The 26,101-nt window shown below is 39.1% G+C and overlaps 1 protein-coding gene across 1 annotated transcript; it reads left to right on the top strand.

Annotated features, from left to right (window-relative positions):
- The first annotated feature begins 2,646 nt into the window (after positions 1-2,646).
- Positions 2,647-24,122, top strand: LOC133529305 (uncharacterized). The gene is made up of 6 exons (XM_061867004.1): positions 2,647-2,872; positions 5,097-5,135; positions 7,041-7,049; positions 12,634-12,797; positions 17,993-18,077; positions 23,845-24,122. The coding sequence occupies exons 1-6, from the start codon at positions 2,647-2,649 to the stop codon at positions 24,030-24,032; spliced, it is 711 nt and encodes a 236-aa protein (XP_061722988.1). The 3' UTR covers positions 24,033-24,122.
- The last annotated feature ends 1,979 nt before the right edge of the window (positions 24,123-26,101 follow it).

Genomic DNA, 26,101 nt, shown 5'->3' with positions numbered 1-26,101 from the left:
GACCACTCCTGTTGCCTCTTAAGTGTTTACATGCGATTATTCCGTAAACATAACAAATATAAAAAAACTGACATCGAAAGGACGCTATCCAATAAGTAAAATAACATCAATAACTTATTTTAAATAAAACTTATCTTAAATATCGGTGCACAGATGTGATTTATGGCTACACGATATTTTATAGAGCACGTGTAGATTCAGAGTACAACTTGAATTTCTCCAGGATGGTACACACTTTCCAAGATGGCTGCGGTTCCTTGACGTTCCCAAATGTCAAATTGTGGGGACGTGAAAAAGAGACCTTTAATTAACACACATACCAAATGTCAGGACTGTTCTTGAGATTTCGAGGTTTGTCTTATTTCGATTGTGCTATTATTACAGTGCGCTTATGAATGTCAAGAAGATATGAACACATCGTAAAGATAAGTCTCCGGCTCAAGTTAAACCTGCGGAAGACACTCGACGGGAATCATCGCGGCCGGACCATCGAGGAAGACACTCGACGGGAATCATCGCGAACGGACCGTCGAGCAAGACACTCGACGGGAATCATCGCGACCGGACCACTGAGGAATACACTCGACGGGAATCATCGCGACCGGACCACTGAGGAATACACTCGACGGGAATCATCGCGACTGGACCGTCGAGGAAGACACTCGACGGGAATCATCGCGGCCGGACCATCGAGGAAGACACTCGACGGGAATCATCGCGGCCGGACCATCGAGGAAGACACTCGACGGGAATCATCGCGAACGGACCGTCGAGCAAGACACTCGACGGGAATCATCGCGACCGGACCACTGAGGAATACACTCGACGGGAATCATCGCGACTGGACCGTCGAGGAAGCCCACTTGCTATTAGAGACTTTAATGGTCACAAAGTGTTGTTTTGTGTGTTGATTTAAGGCCGATACACACGGCGTGCTCAATGCATTCACAGTACATCGGTTGCGTTATGTACTTGGCACACATAATTAAAGCGGCACGCAGCGCAAGCGATGTCATTCGACATAATACTATGCAGAGGCGTGCTGCATATGCATCCGGTGTGGCCAGATCTTGATGAATAACTGATACACAGACATAGAAGTTTTTGTGGCAAAAATCTTAAGATGTATGGCTTATAAAATAAATAAGATTAAAAAAAAAAACAAGTGCTTGAGAAAATGATACTTCGAAAAATAATAACATCGATAAGTCAGTCATAGATTAGTAATTAAAATATGTAAATTCTACTTTTTTTTTATACCACGACGGTGGCAAACAAGCATACGGCCCGCCTGATGGTAAGCAGTCACCGTAGCCTATGGACGCCTGCAACACCAGAGGCATTACATGCGCGTTGCCGACCCTTTAAAAACCTGTACACTCCTTTTTTGAAGAACCCCATACTGTAGCCCCTCGGTAAAACCTCGGCAGGAAGCTCATTCCACAGCCTAAGCGTTCGCGGGAGGAAATTCCTCTTAAACCGCACAGTACGCGACCATTTAGGTTCTAGGGTGTGAGGATGAACACCCTGCCGACGGCGAGCGGTGCGGTGATAGAAAGCGGCCGTTGGCATCATGTCAAACAATTCTTCAGAGCACAGCCCATTGTACAAGCGGTAGAAAACACACAAGGAGGCAAAGTCTCTCCTTAGACTTAAAGGTTCAATACCGCTTGTGAGTTTGGGATCGTCGACGATTCGTACAGCGTGCCTTTGGACTTGCTGTAATTTACCGGGAAATTTCAAGAATGCAAGTCAATTACAAATCCGACCATAATTTATTTATTACATATATTAAGTATTTAAAAATAAAAACGTAAACTGTAGAATACAGTGTCAAAAAATAAGAAAACTACCAATATCAAATATCAAACATTCATTCAGCAAATAGGCCACAGGGGCACTTTTACAAACAATAAAAATTACAAAAAACAATTACAAATATGTAATCGATGAAATAATAAATACTTTATTCGAGATGTATACGGTCTCTAAATATCAAATTGCACAAAAAAAAACTATGTTAAAAAAATAAAAGCAACAAATACTAAAATTCTTTAGAGATGTATGAGTCTCTAAGTGTCAGAGATAAAATATAAAAAAAGATATTAAATTATCCTTAGAGATGTAGAGGGTCTCCAAGGCTTGAATTTTTATATAAATAATTAAAAGACAAAAAAAATTATCAGACACGAACAGAATGAAGTGTCTCACGTGAATGACACTCAAAAGTAAAGTTACATACTTATAACATAACATGTAGCCCGTGTAAGCTTAAACAGACCGGACAAACAGCACCCGTTCACGAATATGACGTGTATCTCAGCCATCGCCTCCCTCAACCTTCATTCGGGAAAGTGGCAGTCAATGGGTATATCAAAGAAGATATCGAACGTGTTGTGTATTTCGCGGTAGCTATCTTTTTATACAATGTTGAAAATATCTATAACGCTAAGGTAACATCGATAAAAGACATGTCGATATTTGATTTTGTCAGTCACTTTATTTTGCCCCAAAAACTTCTATGTCTTCTGATATATCAGTCGAACCAACCAGAAGCAAACTACACTTCACTGTACACTACATACCCTTACCAATGTATTGTAACTTGAGATTACACTTCGCACCCTGCCGGACCCGGTCAGACCCATGCACTTTAGTAAAGGCTGGTGGAAACCAGAGATTTACGAGGGCGTGTTTGTTAAGAGCCAACATCACTTCACTGTTTTTTTCGTTCAGCGTTTAGATACTCTATTGGTTCTTAACAAACCATCCTCGCACATCTCTGATGGAAACGCTGCCCCTGACAGTCACAATCACATATTTAACAGCGTGATAGTCGACCACCACGACCTGCCGCGGTATTCGGAGAGAGGTATCGTTATCGCCTCGCACTCGGCGTGCTGTGCTGTAGTCTACTCGACAAATTGAAAACGGCGAACAATAGAGATACTATACCTAAAAATGCGTGTGATACCTCATAGGTTCGTAATGATGTCTAGGAAAATGTATTCGGAGCGTTCATTAGCACACTAAAAATATCAAAATTTATCTTTTTACTATGAAGGGAAACTTTTTGCGATAGCTCAAAAGTCATCATATCCGCTATAGTTTTCATTTAATGTCTTTTTTAAGCTCTACTTAGATACTAGATTTTTTTCATATTTTTTGGACCTATGGTTCAAAAGTTAGAGGGGGGGGCGCATTTTTTTTTTGGACCTTTTATCTCCGAATAAATTCACTTTATCAAAAAATGTTTGTTGAAGACCCATAAGTTTTTAAAGACCTTTCCAACGATATCCCACACTGTAGGGTTGAAGCAAAAAAAAAAATTCACCCCCACTTTACGTGTAGGGCAGGTACCCTAAAAACATTACATTTTTAGATTTTATTGTACGACTTTCTCGGCTTTATTGATTTATATATCCATGCCAAATTTCAGCTTTATATCACTAACGACCACGGAGCAAAGCCTCGGACAGACAAACAGACAGACAGACGGACATGGCGAAACTATAAGGGTTCCTAGTTGACTACGGAACCCTAAAAAAAGGGGGATAAAAGTTAAGATATTTGTAATTTCCCTTTATCTCAAAATTCAAAATTAATATCATTATCATTAAAGAGAAAAGTAGAAAAGTTCATACTTGCGGAACTGTATCTCCATCATTTGTACTTTTTATTAAGTACGTAACATTGAATATACTGTTTTTAAAGCTATTAATTGTCTATGTAAAAATTGGATAATTAATAGTTTGGTTATAATAGAGTTTTATATTTTACAATTTTACCTTGATTTTATTTTTTTATTAGTCTTCACAATTATTCTAAAACTTATTTTTAACAAAGTATTATTATTATTTTATTATTATTATGAGCCCATACTGTCCCACTGCTGGGCAAAGGCCTCCCTCTTATTCTTCCACGTGTCCCTATCCTCGGAAGTCTCCCACCAGCCTCTGTCGAAGGCATCAAGTTCGTCCCGCCATCTCCGACGAGGTCTACCGTGACGCCTTACAAATTTTATTAAAACTTTTATGACATGATCTTATTAAGTATGTATATAGGAAGGGCTCCACGCGACGAAATATTTTAGCGCCGAATACTTTAACATTTTTTTTTTTTTTTTAGATTTACAATAAAGATAAACGCTTGAGAAAACTGTGTTACTTAATAATTGCCTAACTCGGTGACAAAATAACTTTAAGATAAATTTCTAATAGTAATTATTACATTTTTAATCATATGAAGTCAGGAAAAATATAATGTATTTTACCACTATATTTTTCCAAAATTATTAAATGTATATTTAATACCCTTAAAATATCTCGAAAATGAAACTACGTTCGGGGGGCTACGTTTAGCGTTGAATAAAAAGTATAAATAATGGTGACTGAAGAATTTTAATTGAAAATTTCCTCCTCTTGTATTATATATTATTCAGATTTCTTAAATATTAATACTTTTTAAGATATTGGCGAAAAAGAAAATGCTTTCTTTTTTCCGCCTTTATTTTTCGTGTGCTAATAAACGCTTTGTATACATTTTTCTATACATCATTCCAAATCCAATGAGGTATCTATCGCATTTTTAGGAGTGGTATCTCTATTTTTAGGAATAGTATCTCCATTTTTCACCATTTTGAAGTTATCGAGTAGACTACTAGGCTAGTTTAAGGCCGGCCGTCAGGCACGGCGTGGTATAAACAAGTCCAATTGTAAACAAGTTTAGAGTATCTTCGAAGAAATCTTATTAGTCATAAGTAGCTAAGATTTGTAATAGTATATTAATAATTATATATAGAATTGTTTTCATTGCTAGGCGTTCTACCAGAATGTCGCTTACTGGGTTTCGATTTCACACTGCTATTGTTTTTATTTTATCCGACATAAACTTTTAAAGTAATTCTAACAACTTCAGAGAGGCAGTGCGGAATCCTCATTCATAATTAATATAAGTACGTTATGGTTTATTGATTTCTCTATTCAGTGTAATTGGTGACGATATAAATATCAAATAACATAATATTACACGAATTAGAATGCCTGAAGTATTGCACGTATAACAAAGCATTTATGTCGTAAACTTTTTCTTCGCAGATAAGTATAACGCGGTGAAGTGCGGCACAAGAGAAACAGGTGAGTACCATTCTTTTTGACTACTTAAGGGAGTGCGAAACGCGACCGAAACGTCTCAGTTTGGGCAAACATCCCTTTCAAGCAATTCATATCAAAAACATATTCCATGTTTAAACAAACACTAATATCTAAATTTAATTGCACAGATAAAGCAAATAGAAGTCAAAAGTTTCCTCATAGTCCACTCCGTACTTCTGAGTACTTGGCTACTAACCTGGCTCGGAACCGCACATTGCCTTCACTATCAGACTTCTTTTTAAATACCCACTTGCATTTTACGATGCTATAGAGTCTTTTGGAACGCTTACAAGCTCCCAGACCTGGTTGTCTTCAAAACTTTTTAACTCTTCTGCCATAGCTTATCTTCATTGCTCTTTCCGCGCAAGGCCTCTGAAGTGAAACACTACTGAGATCAGAACATAGGTTTGAAATAACATACCTTTCAGGCACAGGACTGGTCCGATCCTCTCAGGAGCAGGACCATTTTCAGGAGCTGAAACACTGTCAGTTGTGGTATCTGGATCCTCATACTCACTGGGGTTGAACGACTCATAAGATGAATCAGTCAAAGTTCTGGAAATGTCTGGACTCTCATCCCCCACTGAACTTTGACACCCTACCTCAGCTTTCCGTATCTGATGTTGAACTTCAATTTGGCAATATTTCTCTTGTTTTTCAATAACCTTTACATCCCTTGCCGTAAAAAACTTTCAAGATCAAATAGTCTGTGTCCTTTGACCCCTTCTGGGCAACCCATTAAGATAGCTTCCTTAGACTTATTCAAGATCAAATAGTCTGTGTCCTTTGACCCCTTCTGGGCAACCCATTAGGATAGCTTCCCTAGACTTATTCAAGATCAAATAGTCTGTGTCCTTTGACCCCCTCTGGGCAACCCATTAAGATAGCTTCCTTAGACTTATTCAAGATCAAATAGTCTGTGTCCTTTGACCCCTTTTGGGCAACCCATTAGGATAGCTTCCCTAGACTTATTCAAGATCAAATAGTCTGTGTCCTTTGACCCCTTCTGGGCAACCCATTAAGATAGCTTCCTTAGACTTATTCAAGATCAAATAGTCTGTGTCCTTTGACCCCTTCTGGGCAACCCATTAGGATAGCTTCCCTAGACTTATTTAAGATCAAATAGTCTGTGTCCTTTGACCCCTTCTGGGCAACCCATTAAGAGCTTCCTTAGACTTATTCAAGATCAAATAGTCTGTGTCCTTTGACCCCTTCTGGGCAACCCATTAGGATAGCTTCCTTAGACTTATTCAAGATCAAATAGTCTGTGTCCTTTGACCCCTTCTGGGCAACCCATTAGGATAGCTTCCTTAGACTTATTCAGCCACTTTAACCTTTTCCTTTTGGGAATGTGGACCATGATAGTACTGCCGAAAATTCATGGTGAACTATACGTGCGTATGTCGAAAACTGTAAAACATTGTAAATTACATGTACGAATTACCTATTCGCACATGTATCGTACAATTTCCAGGGGAAAAGACGCAGAGGAAGGCTCATATATTTCAGCCAAATAAAAGATAAAGTATCTGTCGTGCCGTGCGAGGAAGCTCAAAGGCTGGCCCAGTAAAGAGAAGAGCGGCGGTTACTCCACCGACAAGAGCATAGCTCTTAAATTTTGATGATGATGATGATTTATGATCACTCATGAACTATCACATGCCTCGGCCGAGACCCGGACTGTTCTAGAGTGAGACATCCTTAAAAGTGCGTAAAAGAAGTTGTTTCTCAAAATGAAATAAATTGATACCTCAGTTTGAATATATTTATTTCTGTAAATAGATCTTATTGACAGGCTTGGTTTATGATTTTACATGAATTTAGTGATAGATTATATTATACCTAAATAGAAAAATTAATGTCTCAATGTATTTGTTCTTGTTGCAGCTTGGGAAGGTGAGTACTGAAGAGATTTTGTTTTAATTTTATACATAAGCTAGTGAATAGAGAAGACCGCCAGCGTCCATACCACGACGTGCCGCCGCTAGCGCCATTACGATAGATGGCGCTTAAGAACATTGATAATAATGATAATGACTCAACTAAGTATTATTTAGCGAGCGATAGTTTTATTATTAGATAGTTTAACAAAAAATGCCCCTGGACTTAATAGTCAATGAATAAATCCTATATATTGGTCATAATGCTAGTTATTAATCTGCCAAGTTTTATGTCATAATTATTGACAGTTTACGTGAAATGTCACTTCCAAGTTATTTTTACTTTTCTAAATATTTAAAAAACTACCGATCCATTTCTTTTGAAATTAACGTATGTTGTTAATGAATCGAAGAGAAACAATTTTGCAAAAAACTAGACGTCTCCAGGTCAACATTAACTTGGTGTTTTTTGATGTCCAATATTTCAAACATTTTTTTTTGACACTTGTGAGTCAGCGACACCCACTATTTTTTTTACACTAATGTAACATTTCTTTTTGTACTAATATAATGTTGGTCTCAAACGAATTGGGTTGGTTTTTTGTATTGAGTATACCTACCTAGTACAGCCTACGATTATATTGATATTTGATACAAAACCTACATTATTCTGCGGATTATTAAAGAAGCTTTTAAGCATACCTATAGTCCGTTATGGAATAAATGAAACATTCTTCGGATTGAGCATCCTAAATCTATTTAAAAGCAACTTTAAAATGAAAATGTTTGTTTATTACCAAACTTACACATAAACTATTCACACACCAAAACAATTAACTTCTGAACATAAACAAACAAATATAAACCAACTTTACATATTATTTTCGTCTCCAATTCCAAATGACTAACTACATAACTAAACCAATTTTAATGACCGTTTGAACAGGGTGGCGGTACTTCCATACGAGCCTAAAATCCGGGCTTGCCTTACTTGTCTTCATGGAGCTAAGAACTAATGAATTCCACGACACTCCTCCTTCCGCAGAAACGCCACGCAAACATATCATTCGCCTTGCCTACTCCAAAACTCGCCCGCCACTGCCTTACAAGATATTATTACAAAACTCGCCCGCCACTGCCTTACAAGATATTATTACAAAACTCGCCCGCCACTGCCTTACAAGATATTATTACAAAAACAATATAACTGGGAAATTCACATATACATTGACTGACGGACTGCCAAGTGTGAGTCGGACACGCGTTCCAAGGGTTCCGTATATCACACAATTTTTACCAATGTATTTTTTAATGTGAGGAAAACATCTATGAAAACTCGTAGGGTTCGAATCAAAAACTAGGAAAGTGTTATGGCGCGGTGGCTTATTTTATGCACCTATAATATCTACATACCGGGTGCTCCTGTAACAGGAGTAAATACTTGGTATATGTTTAATTATTTGCTCCTAAAACGATATAACTTTTGAGTAACAACTATTAAAAATTATAAAATCTTTAGATTTTATCTTCTTCATACTTTTACATTATTCTCAATGTACGCTGTCATCAGTGTGTCTGTCGTTGCTTGTCACGCTTTAAACGTAACAAAATTCGCAATACATTGCGTCTTAGAATTAACTTCAATGTAATAAAAATTAAAACATAAGTTATTTTTAAAAGTTGCTGAACAAATGTTGGTGAGTTTGAGGAGTGCAGCCTACAGTTTGAGGAGTGCAGCCTACAGTTTGAGGAGTGCAGCCTACAGTTTGAGGAGTGCAGCCTACAGTTTCATTTATTGCTCGAAACACCCGGTTGACCCGGTAAATGCATAATATTGATATTGATGTTTCGAAAAAGCTATTACTCGGAATTGAATATACCGCTGATAGAGATGGCGCTGATTTTGCCCTAGAAATGACTGACCCGGAGCTATAATGACCCTTATGCGCGATGTTTATGTAGTGATCTGTTTAATCATCAGTCCGAGGACGGAGTTAGAAATGATCGTTCGTCATATGATAGATCTCTCTAGAAAAATAAAAGTCAAAAATAAAAATATTAATTTATATAAAAAAAGAGTATTCACTAAAATTACAAAACAATATTCAATGCCAGAAAAATATAAAAACAGAAAACAATACAATGTCAAATAATTGATTAATGATAATAATGATACTACAGGGTGAATCCTAAGTCGTGAACAGAAACATATGTTTCTTTCTGTTTAAATTTAGTTTAAACATGTGGACGTGACAACAGGCAAAAATATGTACGCGTTGTTTCTCAATTCTTTAATTAAAAAATTGTTTTAAATTTACTGAGTCTCATGGTCACCCTAATTGGTACGTCAAACTGTCATAGACCCAGGGCATGTTATTAAGATTAATCATTCAACCTTTTTGTATTTGCTGGTAAGAACGTTGAAAAAAGATTAAATTGACAATGACAAATTCAAAAGTCATAACATGACGGTACGAATTTAAATTGAAAATTATCAATTCGCGTTTAAAATGCCGGCTGCATATCCTTACACTTTTATTGAGCGTTTCGAAATGGTAAGACTTTACGCTCGAACCAACAGTACAGAGCAAACACGAGAAGGATTTCAAGAACATTACCCCGAATCACCAGTGCCGACACACAACCTGATTCGTAGCATGGTTCAAAATCTCCGGGACTATGGACAGCTTACTGTTCCAGCTCATGCACAGGCGAGAGGAAGGCCGATTATTCGCCCGGAATACCTGTACAGACGGATACGGAACTACTTTAACAGAAACCCACAAGCGAGCACAAGACAAGCTGCCAGACGCTTTCGTGTAAGCCAAATGTACGTGTGGCGTTTGCTTAATGCGTCTGGCCAACATCCGTTTCATTTTCAGCCCGTACAGGATCTCGTGTTGGCAGATTACGCGAAAAGAGTAGAATTTTGTCGGTGGCTGTTGCAAAACCAGGATACAAACATCCTATGGACCGACGAAGCGACATTTACTAGGATCGGACTTTTCAACCAGCACAACGAACATTGGTGGAGCGAACAAAACCCACACGTTGCGCGAAAGAATGCGTATCAAGTGAGGTTCAGTGTGAATGTTTGGGCGGGTATTGTCAATAATACAGTAATTGGGCCTCACTTTATTGTAGGGCGTCAGAATGGCCCAAACTATCTTCATTTCCTACGTCATGCCCTCCCAGGATTGCTTGAAGGAGTGCCTGGGGGAGAGTTAGTGGACTTGCATTATCAGCAGGACGGAGCTCCAGCTCATTTTCAACGTGACGTCCGTAATTACTTGGATAATGAATACCCGGAACGCTGGATAGGCCGAAATGGACCCATACAATGGCCACCGCGTAGTCCTGACTTAACGCCTTTGGACTTTTACCTATGGGGTGAAATCAAGAGAAAGGTTTTATGAGCAGGTATCCAACACAGTGGCAGAACTTCGTCTTAAAATCATAGCCGCTTTTGACGAAGTAAAAGCGGACGAATTTGTACTAAGGAGAGTCAAAGATAACAACAGGAGACGGGCACAGTTGTGTGATGAATTAGGAGGCGAGTATTTTGAACATTTGTTAAAGTATGTATGAAATTAGCGTTAATTTTAAAATAAACTACGATTAAGAACCAATAAGTGTGTTTGCATTAAATGTACAGTGTAGGTTTTTGAAGTACACATGATGATCTTGTTTGATAACGTAAGTATGCTCAATAAATGAGATAAAATAATTCTGCATAACAAGTGGTAGCTTAAACGCTGGTGGCTTAGCGATAAAAGCGTGCGACTTGCAATCCGGAGGTCGCGGGATTAAACCCCGGCTCGAACCAATGAATTTTTCGGAACTTATGTAATGATATCATTTGATATTTTACCAGTCGTTTTTCGGTGAAGGAAAACATCGTGAGGAAATCGGACTAATCCCAATAAGGCCTAGTTTACCCTCTGCTTTAGAAGATCATATGGCAGTAGCTTCCGTAAAACCTAGTGCCTACGCCAAATCTAGGAATTAGTTGTCAAGCGGACCCCAGGCTCCCAAGAGCCGTGGTAAAATGCCGGGATAACGCGAGGAAGAAAAACAAGTGGTAGTTTAAGCTACAGACCAAATCTTGTCGAATAGGGTGACCATAAGGTTGGTGTTTTGGTTATTAAAAATTATTATCAATAAAGTTTAATTGTTTGCTTGTAGAGATAATGCAATGAATTTGCCTTAAAATACTGTAATAGAAACAACAATTTCTGTTTACGACTTAGGTTTCACCCTGTATATACATACTTCTGAAATCAATCACACAAATCTGCGTAATTATATACAGGGTGACTGGTAATTCGTCGTATTCCTTCAAGGGGGTTATTCTACAGCTTATTTGGAGTGATTTAAGTCCAGTCAACCAGGGGTCAAAACTCATCGGTTTTCAAGTTATTCAAGATTTTAGATTTTTTTAATAAATACCCGCTTTTTGACCTAAATATAGTATTTTGTTTAAACTACGTATGTTTCAAATAAAAAAAAGATTTTCCGAATAGCCAATGAATCACTGATAACGTAAAAAAATAAAAAAAATATAAAACATATCAAAATTTTGCAAACAAAAGCATCTGAAGTCAGAAGTTATTGTATTTTTTTTTTTCAAATCTTGTTACATTTAAATAAAAATATTCATTTATCCATTGATTCAATTAAAAAGAAACAGCGTGTATTTTATATATTTATACATTTACATATGTCGAGAAACTCGGAAACGGCTGTAACGATTTCGATGAAATTTGTTATATGGAGGAGGGGATTTGTTTTCGGGTGCGAAAAATCGATCTAGCTAGGTCTTAGCTCAGTTTTTATATGTTTTCTGAGCAAAGCTCGGTCTTCCAGATATTATCTAAATAAAAACTTACAATTGGATTTTGAACTTTCATCTGACAAAGTATCAACCGGGATATCAACGGTATACGAGCCAGGAGGCTCGCGGTCCACAAGTAATATAATGTTAGCACGTAAGGTATACGAGCCAGGAGGCTCGCGGTCCACAAGTAATATAATGTTAGCACGTAAGGTATACGAGCCAGGAGGCTCGCGGTCCACAAGTAATATAATGTTAGCACGTAAGGTATACGAGCCAGGAGGCTCGCGGTCCACAAGTAATATAATGTTAGCACGTAAGGTATACGAGCCAGGAGGCTCGCGGTCCACAAGTAATATAATGTTAGCACGTAAGGTATACGAGCCAGCAGGCTCACGGTCCACAAGTAATATAATGTTAGCACGTAAGGTATACGAGCCAGCAGGCTCACGGTCCACAAGTAATATAATGTTAGCACGTAAGGTATACGAGCCAGCAGGCTCGCGGTCCACAACTAATATAATGTTAGCACGTAAGGTTTTAGCTGTTAGTGCTCATTGAACGATATAAGTAATTGACGGCCCAATTCGAACTTTAAGATAAATATGTTAAACGTTTGCTAAAGATACCGTATGGATTAGGTATATCGGCATCAAAAGTGACGTGACCAATCCATATCGTATCTATACGAAATTTTTAACGTATCTAAAACGATATTCGATTCGGACCGTATAATGAAATGTATAGTTCTCCTAACGCTTCGCAGTGTACTGGGACGCTACCGCAACGACGGGCAACTGCTACTGGCTGTCGTGGTACCAGGTTCATGGATGGGAGGTGGCCAAGGGATATTGCATATCGCACAACTCCCAGTTACTCGTACTCGACAGCGAGCACGAGCGGCGCATCGTGAGCAACCTATTGCGGCAGGTAGGGGGGGGAGAGTTATGAGGAGGGTGATAGGGCTCTATCACGCGTGTTGCTCTTATTTTACTGAACTATTTTGTTTCTTTAGTGGCTCATTTCATAGTGCTAATCTAGAAGTTTTGGGCCAGGGCTCAATGAAGACACTACTCTGAACTAAAATACGAAGAAAAAGAAATACGCTTATAGAGTGAATTTCTTTTTTTACGACTATTTTAGGCAGATGAATTGATGATTATGTTAGATGAGTGTTAACTTAGCGTAGCGGACGGACGTGTCGTTGCGCATAAGTTGATTTACGGTTCGCTATTTGTGTTTGTGTTTACTAGTCTCCAAAATGTCAACAAAGTGTAACGGTTGTGGTGAATCTATATTTTCTATACAGTTTATAGAATGTTCAAATCAAAAGTGCAAAAAAATGTTTGATTTGAAATGTCTCGCTATTCAGCCGGAAAACTTTGATAATTTCACCGAAGACTACAAGGATTCGTGGGTTTGCCCGGAGTGTTCATGTGTAAAGCCGAAAGGCGATAATTCCAACACTCCCATCCGAAACCCTGGAACTTTGAACCAGACCTATATCACCAGCGCATTTGTAAATACACAGCGCGGTAGTCGTCCGACATCACGAACAACAAGCCCAATGCCGGTATGATAGTGAGCTGCTTACAGAACTACGGGGACTTCGGCAAGAAATAGTGGTGCGTCTGGAGGAACAGGATAATCAGTTTAAACAGCTTCAATCACTTTTTATCGACACTAAAAACGAATTACTAAAAGAAATGCAAGTACTTGAAGAAAAAATCACAAACATAAGTAGGCTGCATACAATAACCCAGTGTGTGGAACAACAATATCCAGAACCACCTATAAACACGGACAATAGTGATAACACAAGTGCATACTCGTTCGCCGCCACGGTAACTAGCGAGAAAAAACAAGGTAGTCGGCGTAAGGTCTCCCCGGCTACAGCGAAACCGGACGGCGGCGATAAGAGTGTGGCCACGAAATCAACGGTTTTACCGGTCGTCGTGTTTGATAGGGTGGGTACTCAATTAGATAGGGTGAATTCTGAGTCTACCAGGTCTGAGCCAAAGAATAACAGTGACGATAATAAGTCAAAGAAGGCAGTTAGCAGGAAAAAGAGTTTTATGACGGGCGAAAACACATCATCTGGAATTCGGGCCTCGGAACGCAAGAAACATTTACATGTATGGAGGTTATATAGCGCTCGACACAACATTGGAGCAAGTTGAGGCACATGTAATTAATGAATGTGGTACAGAAATAAGTGTTAAAGTACAGAAAATTAAACACAAACACGAAAGAGACTACGCTTCATTTATTATAGGAGTGCCGGAAAATATGTTTCATGCTATAAATCAACCGAAGGTGTGGCCTCACGGAGCCCAGTTCAGTGAATGGTTGTGGTTTCGCGGATCAAAGAATGAAACGGAAGGAAAGTAAATTGTTTGAATTTTTTTACCAAAATGTGAGAGGATTAAGGACAAAAACATCAAACTTTCTATGTTTTTTGGAATCTTCCACGTTTGATTTCTATGCGATAACGGAAACTGGCTGCAACGATTCGATTTACGACGCCGAAATAATTCCACCTACTTTTCATGTTGTGCGGTGCGACCGGACCGACGGCCGCAAGCAAGGCGGGGTGCTTTTCGTGGCCACACCACGATATGAACTACGAGAAGTTAAAAATGACGTTAACTTAAGTAATTATCAATTTGAAATGGTGTGTATAACCGTTCATTTGCGATGTAATTTTTTGTTTGCTTGTTGTGTAGTTTATATCCCTCCTCAAGCGGATGAGAATTAATATTTTACTATGTTTAGACTCATAGAAAATATATGTAAAAAATATAAAGGTAATCTCATCGTACTCGGTGATTTTAACTTGTGCTCTTGTAACAGTAATGTTGCATCATATTATGAATATTTATTGGCCTTTTGTGAGTTCGAACAGAGTAATCAGATACCTAATTGCAACGACAGACAACTCGATCTCGTGCTCGTGGGTGCGGGCGTGCGCGGCGCCGTGCACGTGCGCGCGGCCGGCGACGACGAGTGCATGCGGCCCGTGGACGCGTACCACCCGCCGCTCGTCGCCGGCATCGCCGCGCCTGTTGCCGGCGCCGGCGCCCGCGCGCCTGAGCCCGACTCCTTAAGTTTAAATTCTAATATAGACTGGCCTTGCAATAAGTGGAATTTTTACAAGGCTAATTTCCATATGCTATACCATTCGTTGGCAAGTTTAGAATGGAGTAATTTATATAATATCGACGACCCTAATGAAGTGGTTGATTACTTTTAGTACAAGATTAATAAAGTTATGGATGAATGTATTCCGATCAAAAAGCAAAAGCATGTAAACTCTAGGTATTCTTACCCTGAATGGTACACGGCTGAGCTGATTAGCGAAATTAAACGTAAACATACACTGCATAAACAATATAAAATGAGTAAAACCAATTACAATTATGAATTATTTTCAAAGTGTAGGGCTTCTGTTAAGGATGCAATAAAAGCAGCACACGAAGCATACATGGACCGCGTTCAGAAGCATTTAGCAAGGGAACCTAAAGCCTTTTGGGATTTTATAAGAAGTAAGAGAGGGAAAGCGACAAAAAGAAAACTAGTCGTGGACGGACGCCAACTATCGGATCAGGAATGTGCTAGGGAATTTGCCACTTTCTTTGAATCGGTTTACAATCGCAATCCGGCTCAGCTGGAAGTTAAAGCGGCGGACGCCTCCTCGACGGCGAGCAGCGCGAGGGTGCACATCGCGAGCAAGGAGCTAGAGGAGGTGCAGCGGGCCCTGGCAGCGCTCCAACCAAAGAGGTCTGCGGGCCCCGATGGTATCCCACCTTACATTTTTAAGGACTGTCGTAGTGTTCTGGCTGAGCCTTTACATTATATTTTTAATACTTGCCTTAAATCTACATTGTTTCCAGACAGGTGGAAGTTAACCAGGGTGGTACCTGTACCGAAAGGTCGCGGCGGACCAAATACCAGCGATTATCGACCAGTGGCAGTATTGTGTACAGTTGCTAAGGTATTTGAGTCTGCGATTTACCAATCGGTTCAGGTCCAAGCCAGCGCCCAAATGTCTGACGCGCAATATGCCTTCCGGAAGGCGCGCAGTACCACAGGTAACCTACTGCATCTCATGGTCAATATAGTGCCGGCAGTAGATGCAGGAGACCAGGTGGATGTGGCGTACTTCGACTTTCGGAAGGCATTCGATACCGTCGACCATGACGTCTTGCTCGTGAAATTGGCAGACGCGGGTTTCACTCCACATACTCTTACATTCTTTGCCAGCTATATGAGTAACAGGCGCCAGTATGTGGACTGTACTGGTCACGTGTCAGAGCCATATTTCACGAGGTCTGGCGTAAGTCAGGGGAGCAATTTGGGTCCTGTAGAGTTCATTTTAATGATAAATGACCTTCCTGACGTTGTTAAAGATTCCGTTTGTCTACTCTTTGCTGATGACCTCAAGCTTGTCCGCAGAATTAATGACAGCTCTGATTGTATTAAATTACAGGAGGACATACATCGGGTGGTTAAATGGAGTCAAACGTATAAGTTACATTTCAACGCGGCAAAGTGTGCCATACTTTCATTCACCAGATCTCGGAATCCACTTCACTGCCAATATGTGTTAGAAGAGACACCGATAAAGCGCGTGTACGAAGTAAAAGACTTAGGGGTGTTGCTGAAATCCGACCTCACCTTTCGAGACCATATTGTTTCAGTATGTAAGAAGGCTTTCCGAAATCTGGGGTTTGTAATGAGACAGTCTCATGCGTTTACGAACATTAATGCGATACGTGTATTGTACGAGGCAATAGTCAGGAGTCATTTAGAAGGTAATGCGGCCATCTGGAGTCCACACGAGGCCAAATATAGGCTAATGTTGGAACGTATACAAAATAAATTTATTAGGTTTATATATTTAAAATTATACGGAGTATACCCTTTTTATCCTTTAATGTATCCTACATTGTTCGTGTTAGGAATGGTAGGATACAATAAACTAGAAGTTAGAAGGGAACTGGGGCTAGCTTCATATATATTTAAGTTGTTACGAGGCAAGTTGTGCAAACCCTGGAGTCCTGGCAGAGGTGCGTTTGAACGTACCAGATCGGTATGTGTGGCGCCGGCGGCGGCCGAGCCTGCTGGCCGAGCCGCGCGCTCGAACGCAACTCCTTCGCCAGGCCCCCTTTACGCGCGCAATTCGGACACTTAATCGAGTAGCGATCGAGTTAGATTTGTTTCTTTGTTCTTTGAGCGAATTCACAAGGGCCACGCTGTATGTACTGTGTTACTGTAGTTTGTAATACTTAATCTATTTACTGTATACCTATGTAATTATTTTATTTTGTGTCAAATTCCATACTGTCGAATTAGGATATCCTGTAACGATGGTTGTGTGTGTAATAAATAAAAAAAATAAAAAAAAATAAAAATGAAGATTTTTTAACTACCTACAAATAGTCTGTCCGAGAGTTTTACAGTGAATTTGGCACCATTTTTTAAGGAAAGGTTAATAAATACTAGTCAAGTAAATTTCTAGAATTAAATCTAAATATCCAAAAATACGAATTACATAATGATTACAATGAGTTATCAATTTCATCATTATTCCCCCGTCATACTTAATCCCATGGTATTTCATAATTCATGTAGTATTATAGCCTATGTATATAGGCTTTAGAGATCAGCTTACGTGTTACATAATTTTTAAAAATACTAACAGTCAATTCAGAGATGATATTAGGAAGTTTATTGTAAAATCTTACAGAATTACCCGTGAATCATTTTTTAATTTTATGAAGCCTAGTGAAGGGCACTGCGAGCTTATGCTTGTTTCTAGTATTAATCTTATGTATGTCACAGTTTTTCTTAAAACTGGCAATGTTTTATGTACATATGTATATACAGAATATAAATACCTATATTGAAAGTGCACTGTCATTATTTTAATGTACTTAAACTTATCTCTATGGTTAATTTTATATACAAGTACAAAAGAGTCGATACCTAGGATTTACAGTGAATTCAATAATTTATTTATTTAAGCGTATAGCATTTTTGTCAGTCAGAATATAATGAAAATCGCATGCAACGCAATCCGCCTTCAGATGGGGCCTTATATGTTATTGATGTTGTGTCGGCAGAACGAGAAAAACTTCATTGCCTCGACGCGGATCATATACGTGGGCATGTCGGCCGACTATGACCAAATATGGTACACCGTGGAGGGTCAGTATCAGTACACACGAGCAACTTGTTGTCGTTGAGTCGGCAGGACAGAGGGCAGCATGAGGAGACGACGAGGTTCCTGTATGTGGGCCTTCTTTATAACATGAACGTGGCTGACAACAGTTACAATCCTTCAATCAAGAGTTACCAGTCTTAGGGCCGATTTTTCAACTAGCTATAAATAGTCAAAAATTAGTGTGGCTTTCCATCAGAGATGGGTCCTTATGCTTCATATGCATAAAAGTTTCCATCAAAAAATCCTTTCTTCCTTCGAAAGGTCCTTATCCTCCTAGCCCAGCGAAACAAGAAAAAGGTTCAAATTTTCCCAGTGCAATTTTAATTGTTAATGTCGGAAAAAGAGTTATTATGTTAAGTTTTAAAATTGTCCGAAACGAAACAAATACAACTTTGTTCCAATTAGGGAAACACACTGAAAGCAATGCAAAACAATCAATAAAAAAAGCGGACAAGTGCGAGTTGGACTCGCCCACCGAGGGTTCCGTAGCCAAATGTCAAAAAACGGAACCCTTATCGATTCGTCATGTCCGTCTGTCTGTCCGATTATGTCACAGCCACTTTTTTCCGAAACTATAAGAACTATCGTGTTCAAACTTGGTAAGTAGATGTATTCTACGAACCGCATTAAGATTTTCACATAAAAATAGAAAAATAACAATACATTTTAGGGGTTCCCCATACTTACAACTAAAATTAAAAAAAAAATTGTCATCAAACCCATACGTGTGGGGTATCTATGGATAGGTCTTCAAAAATGATATTGAGATTTCTAATATCATTTTTTTCTAAACTGAATAGTTTGCGCGAGAGACACTTCCAAAGTGGTAAAATGTGTGTCCCCCCCCCCCCCCCTGTAACTTTTAAAATAACATAATGATAAAACTAAAAAAATATATGATATACGAAAATTGGTTTTGAACGAGATCTAGTAAGTAGTTTTTTTTGATACGTCATAAATGGTACGGAAAAGCCTTCTTCCTTTGGATTCCTTCTTCACCTTTGAAAAACTGTTGGTCTGATAATGTAGGGGTGGGGTATTTAAATTATAAAAATTATATTGTGCTTTTCAGTGGATTGATTTTTTGAAGACGGTTCCCTTTTTAGAGGTCTGTCCAAAACTTTGTTGACGGAGCTCTTATGGAACTTCGGTCTTGCAAATCGTTTAAATGCGTTTTTCTCAGAGACCGTTTGACGTAGTTATTTAAAATTTGGAACGGTTATAACAATTACCTCCATTATCAGTATCGCCAAAACAAAACTGCTTATTTCTTATTTTCGGGGGGAATTAAGGGAGTTAAGGGGGATAGGCTGAATTTATTTTTCATTTGTAAGAATCAGGGGACCGTTCGAAAGTTTGCAAAAAATCAGGTCGGTAGACTGATTTTGAGTTCATTTTACGTGCGGTGATTTCGATAAAAAATGGACATAAAGTTGTTCCTGTCCTCGAGCTTTTCGCTAAAACTATAGCTACCAGGAAACTGATAAGACAATAACTAACTAGACAACACCTCCGAGACAGCGGGAAAATTATCATGTAGACCTTATCTTTCATAGATTTTTCATCGTGGCCTGCACTGAAATTACTTAGGTACTCAATTCTTAGCTAGTCCAGCTAAAAGTGGTAATTTCATATGGGGAAGTAGTTTTAGCAAAAAGATCTATTCTCAAAATGTTTAGCATCAAAATGTATGACTTATATGTTTGACAGAATGTTCAAATTTTTTATGTTTTTCTTTTGTTGGTTAGAACCTTTTTTCGTCGCTTCTACTAAAAGTCTCGTACAATAAAGACCTACAAAATGCAACTTTATTTTTAAGATACTAAGTTTACATTTCGAACGGGTTTCCTAACCTGGGGGCTACGCTACGGTGGTCATTTGCTCAATAAATATGATTATTGTATTTATTATTGAACTTTATTTGTCAAAAACTTAAATCAAAAATTCCATTCTTCATTGCTGTTTTGTTTAGGGTTACCTGATTCGTCGAAATATTGTGTATTAATGTATATACTCGTAAAGCCTAACAACAGTTTATTTGACCCTCGCTAATTTGCGGATTTTCAATGGTACTAATTTCTTTTACTGGCAACAAGTGCTCTTTGACAACGAACGTTGGAAGTCATCCAATGTCACCGATGTAAACAAACAGAAAATATCTACGAATATGTTCAAATATAAACGGTTTTATTACATAAATGCCAATAAAAATGTATCTATCGATAATAAGACTTTTCTAAAGCTTATTGAAGATAGTTTTCAGGTATAAAACTTATTTTAATGTTGAGAATTTGTCTATATCATTAATGTAAAAATTTTAATAAATTATTATCGTATAGGAAGTAACTCGGGAAAATTGGAGCAATTTCTGTGACCATGTTAAAAAAAATTAAGAGGATTATAGGAATAAAGGTCCTATAATCGTATTGGAGACTGAACGTTTTATAATCGAGGTTGGTGGTCCTGAAAGCGACACAACATCTGATGAAAATCAGAATTCGTCAGAGTCAGAAAACGAAGAATATATAAATATTGAATATTTCGAATTAGATTTTGACCAATAGGTAAATTGAAAGAACCGAATTTTCTGTAAGCAATGTTTCGACATTATACGAGTATCAACATGAAGCCAATGCCCACTACCCCGACTATACATGACGTACGCACATTATTGCCATACGTAAGCTGTTTGCAGCGACACTATCTCATTAATTTGTTAAATAAATTGTTGTCAGGCTTTACGTTGGATGTTTAAGGGATCAGAAAAATATTAAATAAAATATACTCTTCAAATGGTCTATAGAACATTCATATACCTATTATATTGTTACGCCGTACACTTCACCTCTACCTATTATTATATTCCTATTCCTATAGGAAGTCAACTCTTGGCGTCTACATTTTTTTAAATTTGGCGCCTTTTTCACTAACGAGGTCGCTGTGCCAAAGTATAATATATAAATTTGATTTGTTGTTTTGTGGTAAGTTTGTGGTACTAGAGTATCCTCTCGAGCGTAACGTCAAATCCAATATATTTTATAAAAAAAGCAAGCTTAATCAACGAAAAAGACTCTCTTTTTTTAAATTACTAAAAACACTCTTTTTTTTCTCTCGATCAAGTCAAGACGTACTGAAAATATTAATAACTTACTTATAATATTGCGTTCGGTTACCGCGATAGTCATTAATAAAAATATGGAAATTAATTATATAGCGTATAGTGAATTTAGAATACGTGGTCAACGGGTGACTGTGGAAAATATGTTCCTAAGTATCGGTGGGCGGACAGAGTGGAGGTAGACCTCGGCGTCAGTGAAACCAGGCGTGAAGCCGCGCAGGACCGTGGTCAACGGGTGGACAGAGTGGAGGTAGACCTCGGCGTCAGTGAAACCAGGCGTGAAGGCGCGCAGGACCGTGGTCAACGGGTGGACAGAGTGGAGGTAGACCTCGGCGTCAGTGAAACCAGGCGTGAAGCCGCGCAGGACCGTGGTCAACGGGTGGACAGAGTGGAGGTAGACCTCGGCGTCAGTGAAACCAGGCGTGAAGCCGCGCAGGACCGTGGTCAACGGGTGGACAGAGTGGAGGTAGACCTCGGCGTCAGTGAAACCAGGCGTGAAGCCGCGCAGGACCGTGGTCAACGGGTCGACAGAGTGGAGGTAGACCTCGGCGTCAGAGAAACCAGGCGTGAAGCCGCGCAGGACCGTGGTCAACGGGTCGACAGAGTGGAGGTAGACCTCGGCGTCAGTGAAACCAGGCGTGAAGCCGCGCAGGACCGTGGTCAACGGGTGGACAGAGTGGAGGTAGACCTCGGCGTCAGTGAAACCAGGCGTGAAGCCGCGCAGGACCGTGGTCAACGGGTGGACAGAGTGGAGGTAGACCTCGGCGTCAGTGAAACCAGGCGTGAAGCCGCGCAGGACCGTGGTCAACGGGTCGACAGAGTGGAGGTAGACCTCGGCGTCAGTGAAACCAGGCGTGAAGCCGCGCAGGACCGTGGTCAACGGGTCGACAGAGTGGAGGTAGACCTCGGCGTCAGTGAAACCAGGCGTGAAGCCGCGCAAGGACCGTGGTCAACGGGTGGACAGAGTGGAGGTAGACCTCGGCGTCAGTGAAACCAGGCGTGAAGCCGCGCAGGACCGTGGTCAACGGGTGGACAGAGTGGAGGTAGACCTCGGCGTCAGTGAAACCAGGCGTGAAGCCGCGCAGGACCGTGGTCAATGGGTGGACAGAGTGGAGGTAGACCTCGGCGTCAGTGAAAACCAGGCGTGAAGCCGCGCAGGACCGTGGTCAACGGGTGGACAGAGTGGAGGTAGACCTCGGCGTCAGTGAAACCTGGCGTGAAGCCGCGCAGGACCGTGGTCAACGGGTGGACAGAGTGGAGGTAGACCTCGGCGTCAGTGAAACCTGGCGTAAACCGGGTAAAGTGGCGGGCTCTTGTGTTGGAGGCCAAGATTCATTTGGGGTCATAGCGCCAAACTAGTAAGTAAAATTACAATGTGTAAAACTAGTAACACTACCCACATATAATGATTATACGCAGATAATCCGTTTCCATGGTTTTATTTCTTAACTTCCTCGTAAGTTATACTTACATTTTCGTCAGGTTAGTTAAGTTCTTTGGTAACTTTATTAACATGGTCATGCATTACAAAGTATATTATAAAAATGCGTAAGTGACGTGGAACACACGGTTGGAACGAGTCCTGGGTAGAACCATGACCGCGAGCCGTGAGCTTGAGGGTACGCACATGAAGCATGAGGACCAAAGCCACAATTGTCTCAAGTCCCCGCCTGTCCCCAGTTATCCTACTTGACGGTACATACTTCTTTAAAGGAAAAATCGGACAACGATGGATTTAGACCCCATTTTCCTCTTTGGATACCTATTACCAATATGAAAATACACAATTATATATTAGCCACAGAGACTACGAGCTGATCACGAGCTGATCACGAGACGACCACGAGGACTCCGTTTGACTGTTTCAACTTTTATTTATTATTATAAGAGTTTTTTCTTTCGCCTCTTAGCCTTAATCAAAAAAGGCATTTTTCATCACACTTGCTCGAAAAGATCTTATTTCATGCAGGTGTACTAAAGGACAAAGGCCTATATTGGAAAATATTGAAATACTGACGTTTTTAATTGTATATGTTTAAAAAGATTTAATTTTATGAATTAAATTTAAACGGCTACGTTTAAAATATTTTTACACAATTTTGAATCGTGAATCCAGATAGATCTGTGGTGCAGCTGCCTTCGATGCCTAATCTGTCATACAATGACAAGATGGCGGACGAAGGTTTGAAATATCACCGTATTTAAGAATTATTTCGCTTAAAATGCAGTTTTTGCGTCGCAAGTGTGATTGTGTTTACAATATTGCAAACTCTGGTGTTACACTTTTTAGGGTTCCGTAGCCAAATGGCAAAAAACGGAAACCTTATAGATTCGTCATGTCCGTCTCTGTCTGTCCGATTATTATTTATTAATACGAGTATTTCACTTCCCCCCCCCCCCCTCCCCCCTCGTTGCACAATGTACTATTTCCATAATGACATTATCCAAAGAGGAAGATCAGGACTACGTGTGTATGCACCTCGTAGACTACAAAATTGTAATAATCAGTTTTTCATTTTGGATATTAACATGAAACTTTCCTTTTAATAAAAGGAAAAAGCCACGAAGATAATCGTTCAGTGTGCATAGTAATAGTGATCGCTTGCGACCCTGGAGTCGGTGTATGTTTCCAGGCGACCTGCTGGACGACCTGGGGTACGTGCCGTGGGCGGTTGGCAAGCCCAGCACCGTATACACCTGCGCCGGATTTGATAAGTTTAGCCTCGAGTACACGGATATAGACTGCTGGCGACACAATAAATACTACTTGAACTTCATGTGCAAGAAGCGCGTGGAGTCCGAGCTCCTCCGGTACAGTTGAATGACGAAGAGCTGCGCCCTTTTCGAGCCCGACGGATACGAATTACGTAGTGCATTTGCGAATTCAAACAAGAAGAATTTTCTTTACATTTTTGTGCCTTTTATTTCCATCCACAAATACATCGTCGTCAAGTGTGGCTACCATGAGATCGGAATACGTTACTCGATAGAACGTTACGGAAAATGTATGGAGAAAGTGTACAGAGCTCCAAGCGGTTACATATGGTACTAAATACAGACGGTATATGCGTTTGGGGTGAGAGGATGTTTGTGCAAACCAATGTTGCCATCTTTCTCAAAAACTACTAGTCTGATTTTGATGCGGTTCATCATCATCATCATCATTTATTTATTGCAGTCATGAAGTTACATAATAAGGTGTTACAATTAATTTAGTCAGTTCATGACACCCTGTTAGGGCACACAATATTAAATTTAACTAAATATCTAATACCTATTAAAACATTTCTACATAATATGTCTCGTGTATATAAAATTCGAATAATAATAATAACATTATAATAGTAAATAAAACATAAAAAAATGAAATAACATTCCATATACAAATTTTGAGCTATTGTAAACGTAGATAAAAATAATAATAATAATTTAAAAAAAAACATTTCATACAATAATTCAAGGTTCAGTGTCTCAATTAATATTTTATTTCGCCAGCTTTTCGTCATTTAAAAACTCCTCAATTGAGTAGTAGCATTTGTGGATTAACATGTCTTTTAATTTATTTTTAAATAATTTGTCACTAATTTCAAGTTTAATACTGTCCGGAATTTTATTAAAAATTGAAATACAATTATATTGTGGCCCATGTTTGAAGATGGCTTTTGGTAGGAGTAATTTGTTTTTATATTGGCTTCTAGTTTTTGACGTTTCCGGTTTTATCGGGAATAGGTCTGGGTGTTTTCGAACAAAGCGGGCCGTTTCCAATATAAATATTGAGGGTAGCGTTAACAGATTAAGTTTAGTAAAATGAGGGTGGCAGCTGTTAGGAATATGGATATTGGCTAATATTCGGATACACTTCTTTTGCATGATGAAAAGTTGATGAGAGTCTACAGGACCACACCATAACGGAGACTCGAATATATACATATACGCGAAGTACACAGACAACGCAGATTCAAAAGTCGTGTTCGATTTTAGTAAACTTAGCGCGTATGTATATCTAGCTATTTTGAATGTGGGTTTTCCAGTTTAAACTCGAGTCTATTATGATTCCGAGCAATTTAAATTCGTTAACCTCTTCAATTTCATTATTATTTGCTTTTAATTGTAACTCTAAAGGCTTCTTTTGGATGGGTTTAAACTGCATGATTTTGGTTTTTTTAAGGTTTATTTCTAGATTGTGATCCCCGAGCCACTTTTTTCAGTGATGGGTTCGGGTTTGATTGATGCATGTTCTTAGATAGGTGTTATGGTGACAACTCACCAGGGGGCGCTGCAGTAAACATTTATTTGTGCAAAATCAAATCAAATTAAAATTAAAATTGAAATATATATATATATATATATATATATATATATATATATATGTATATATCCATTATGTATATTGTTATTGTCAATAAATAGTTTATAAAAAATAATTGAAATTGAAATTGAAACTGAAACTGAAACTGAAACTGAAACTGAAACTAAAACTAAAATTAAAATTAAATTAAAATCACAACTACGAGTCCGATTTTGATGCCGTTTTCAGTGATGAGTTCGGGTTTGATTGGTGCCTGTTCTTAGATAGGTGTTACGATGACAAAAATTCAAGACGAAGTACGAAAAACATTAAACTATAAAAACAAAATTAAAATTTTTGAAAAACACACGACGGTTAAAACGTAGTTGAAAAAGGATAAAATAATAGTTAGGGCGGCGAATAGGGGAATTTTCGGTAATACTCGAGCGTGGCAGTTTAAGATATGAGAGATACCTTAGACCTAATAGAACAACCTTGTAAAGTATTTAGCTCTATATGTAGTGACGCGCGCCTAGGATAGACGATCAAATTAGTAAAAAAAATCGATAGTCCTGAAATACTCGAGCGCGTCAGATTAAGAT

The sequence above is a fragment of the Cydia pomonella genome, chromosome 1 (assembly GCF_033807575.1).
Source record: "Cydia pomonella isolate Wapato2018A chromosome 1, ilCydPomo1, whole genome shotgun sequence".
Classification (NCBI taxonomy): Eukaryota; Metazoa; Arthropoda; class Insecta; order Lepidoptera; family Tortricidae; genus Cydia; species Cydia pomonella.
This window is presented reverse-complemented; position numbering and strand designations above follow the sequence as displayed.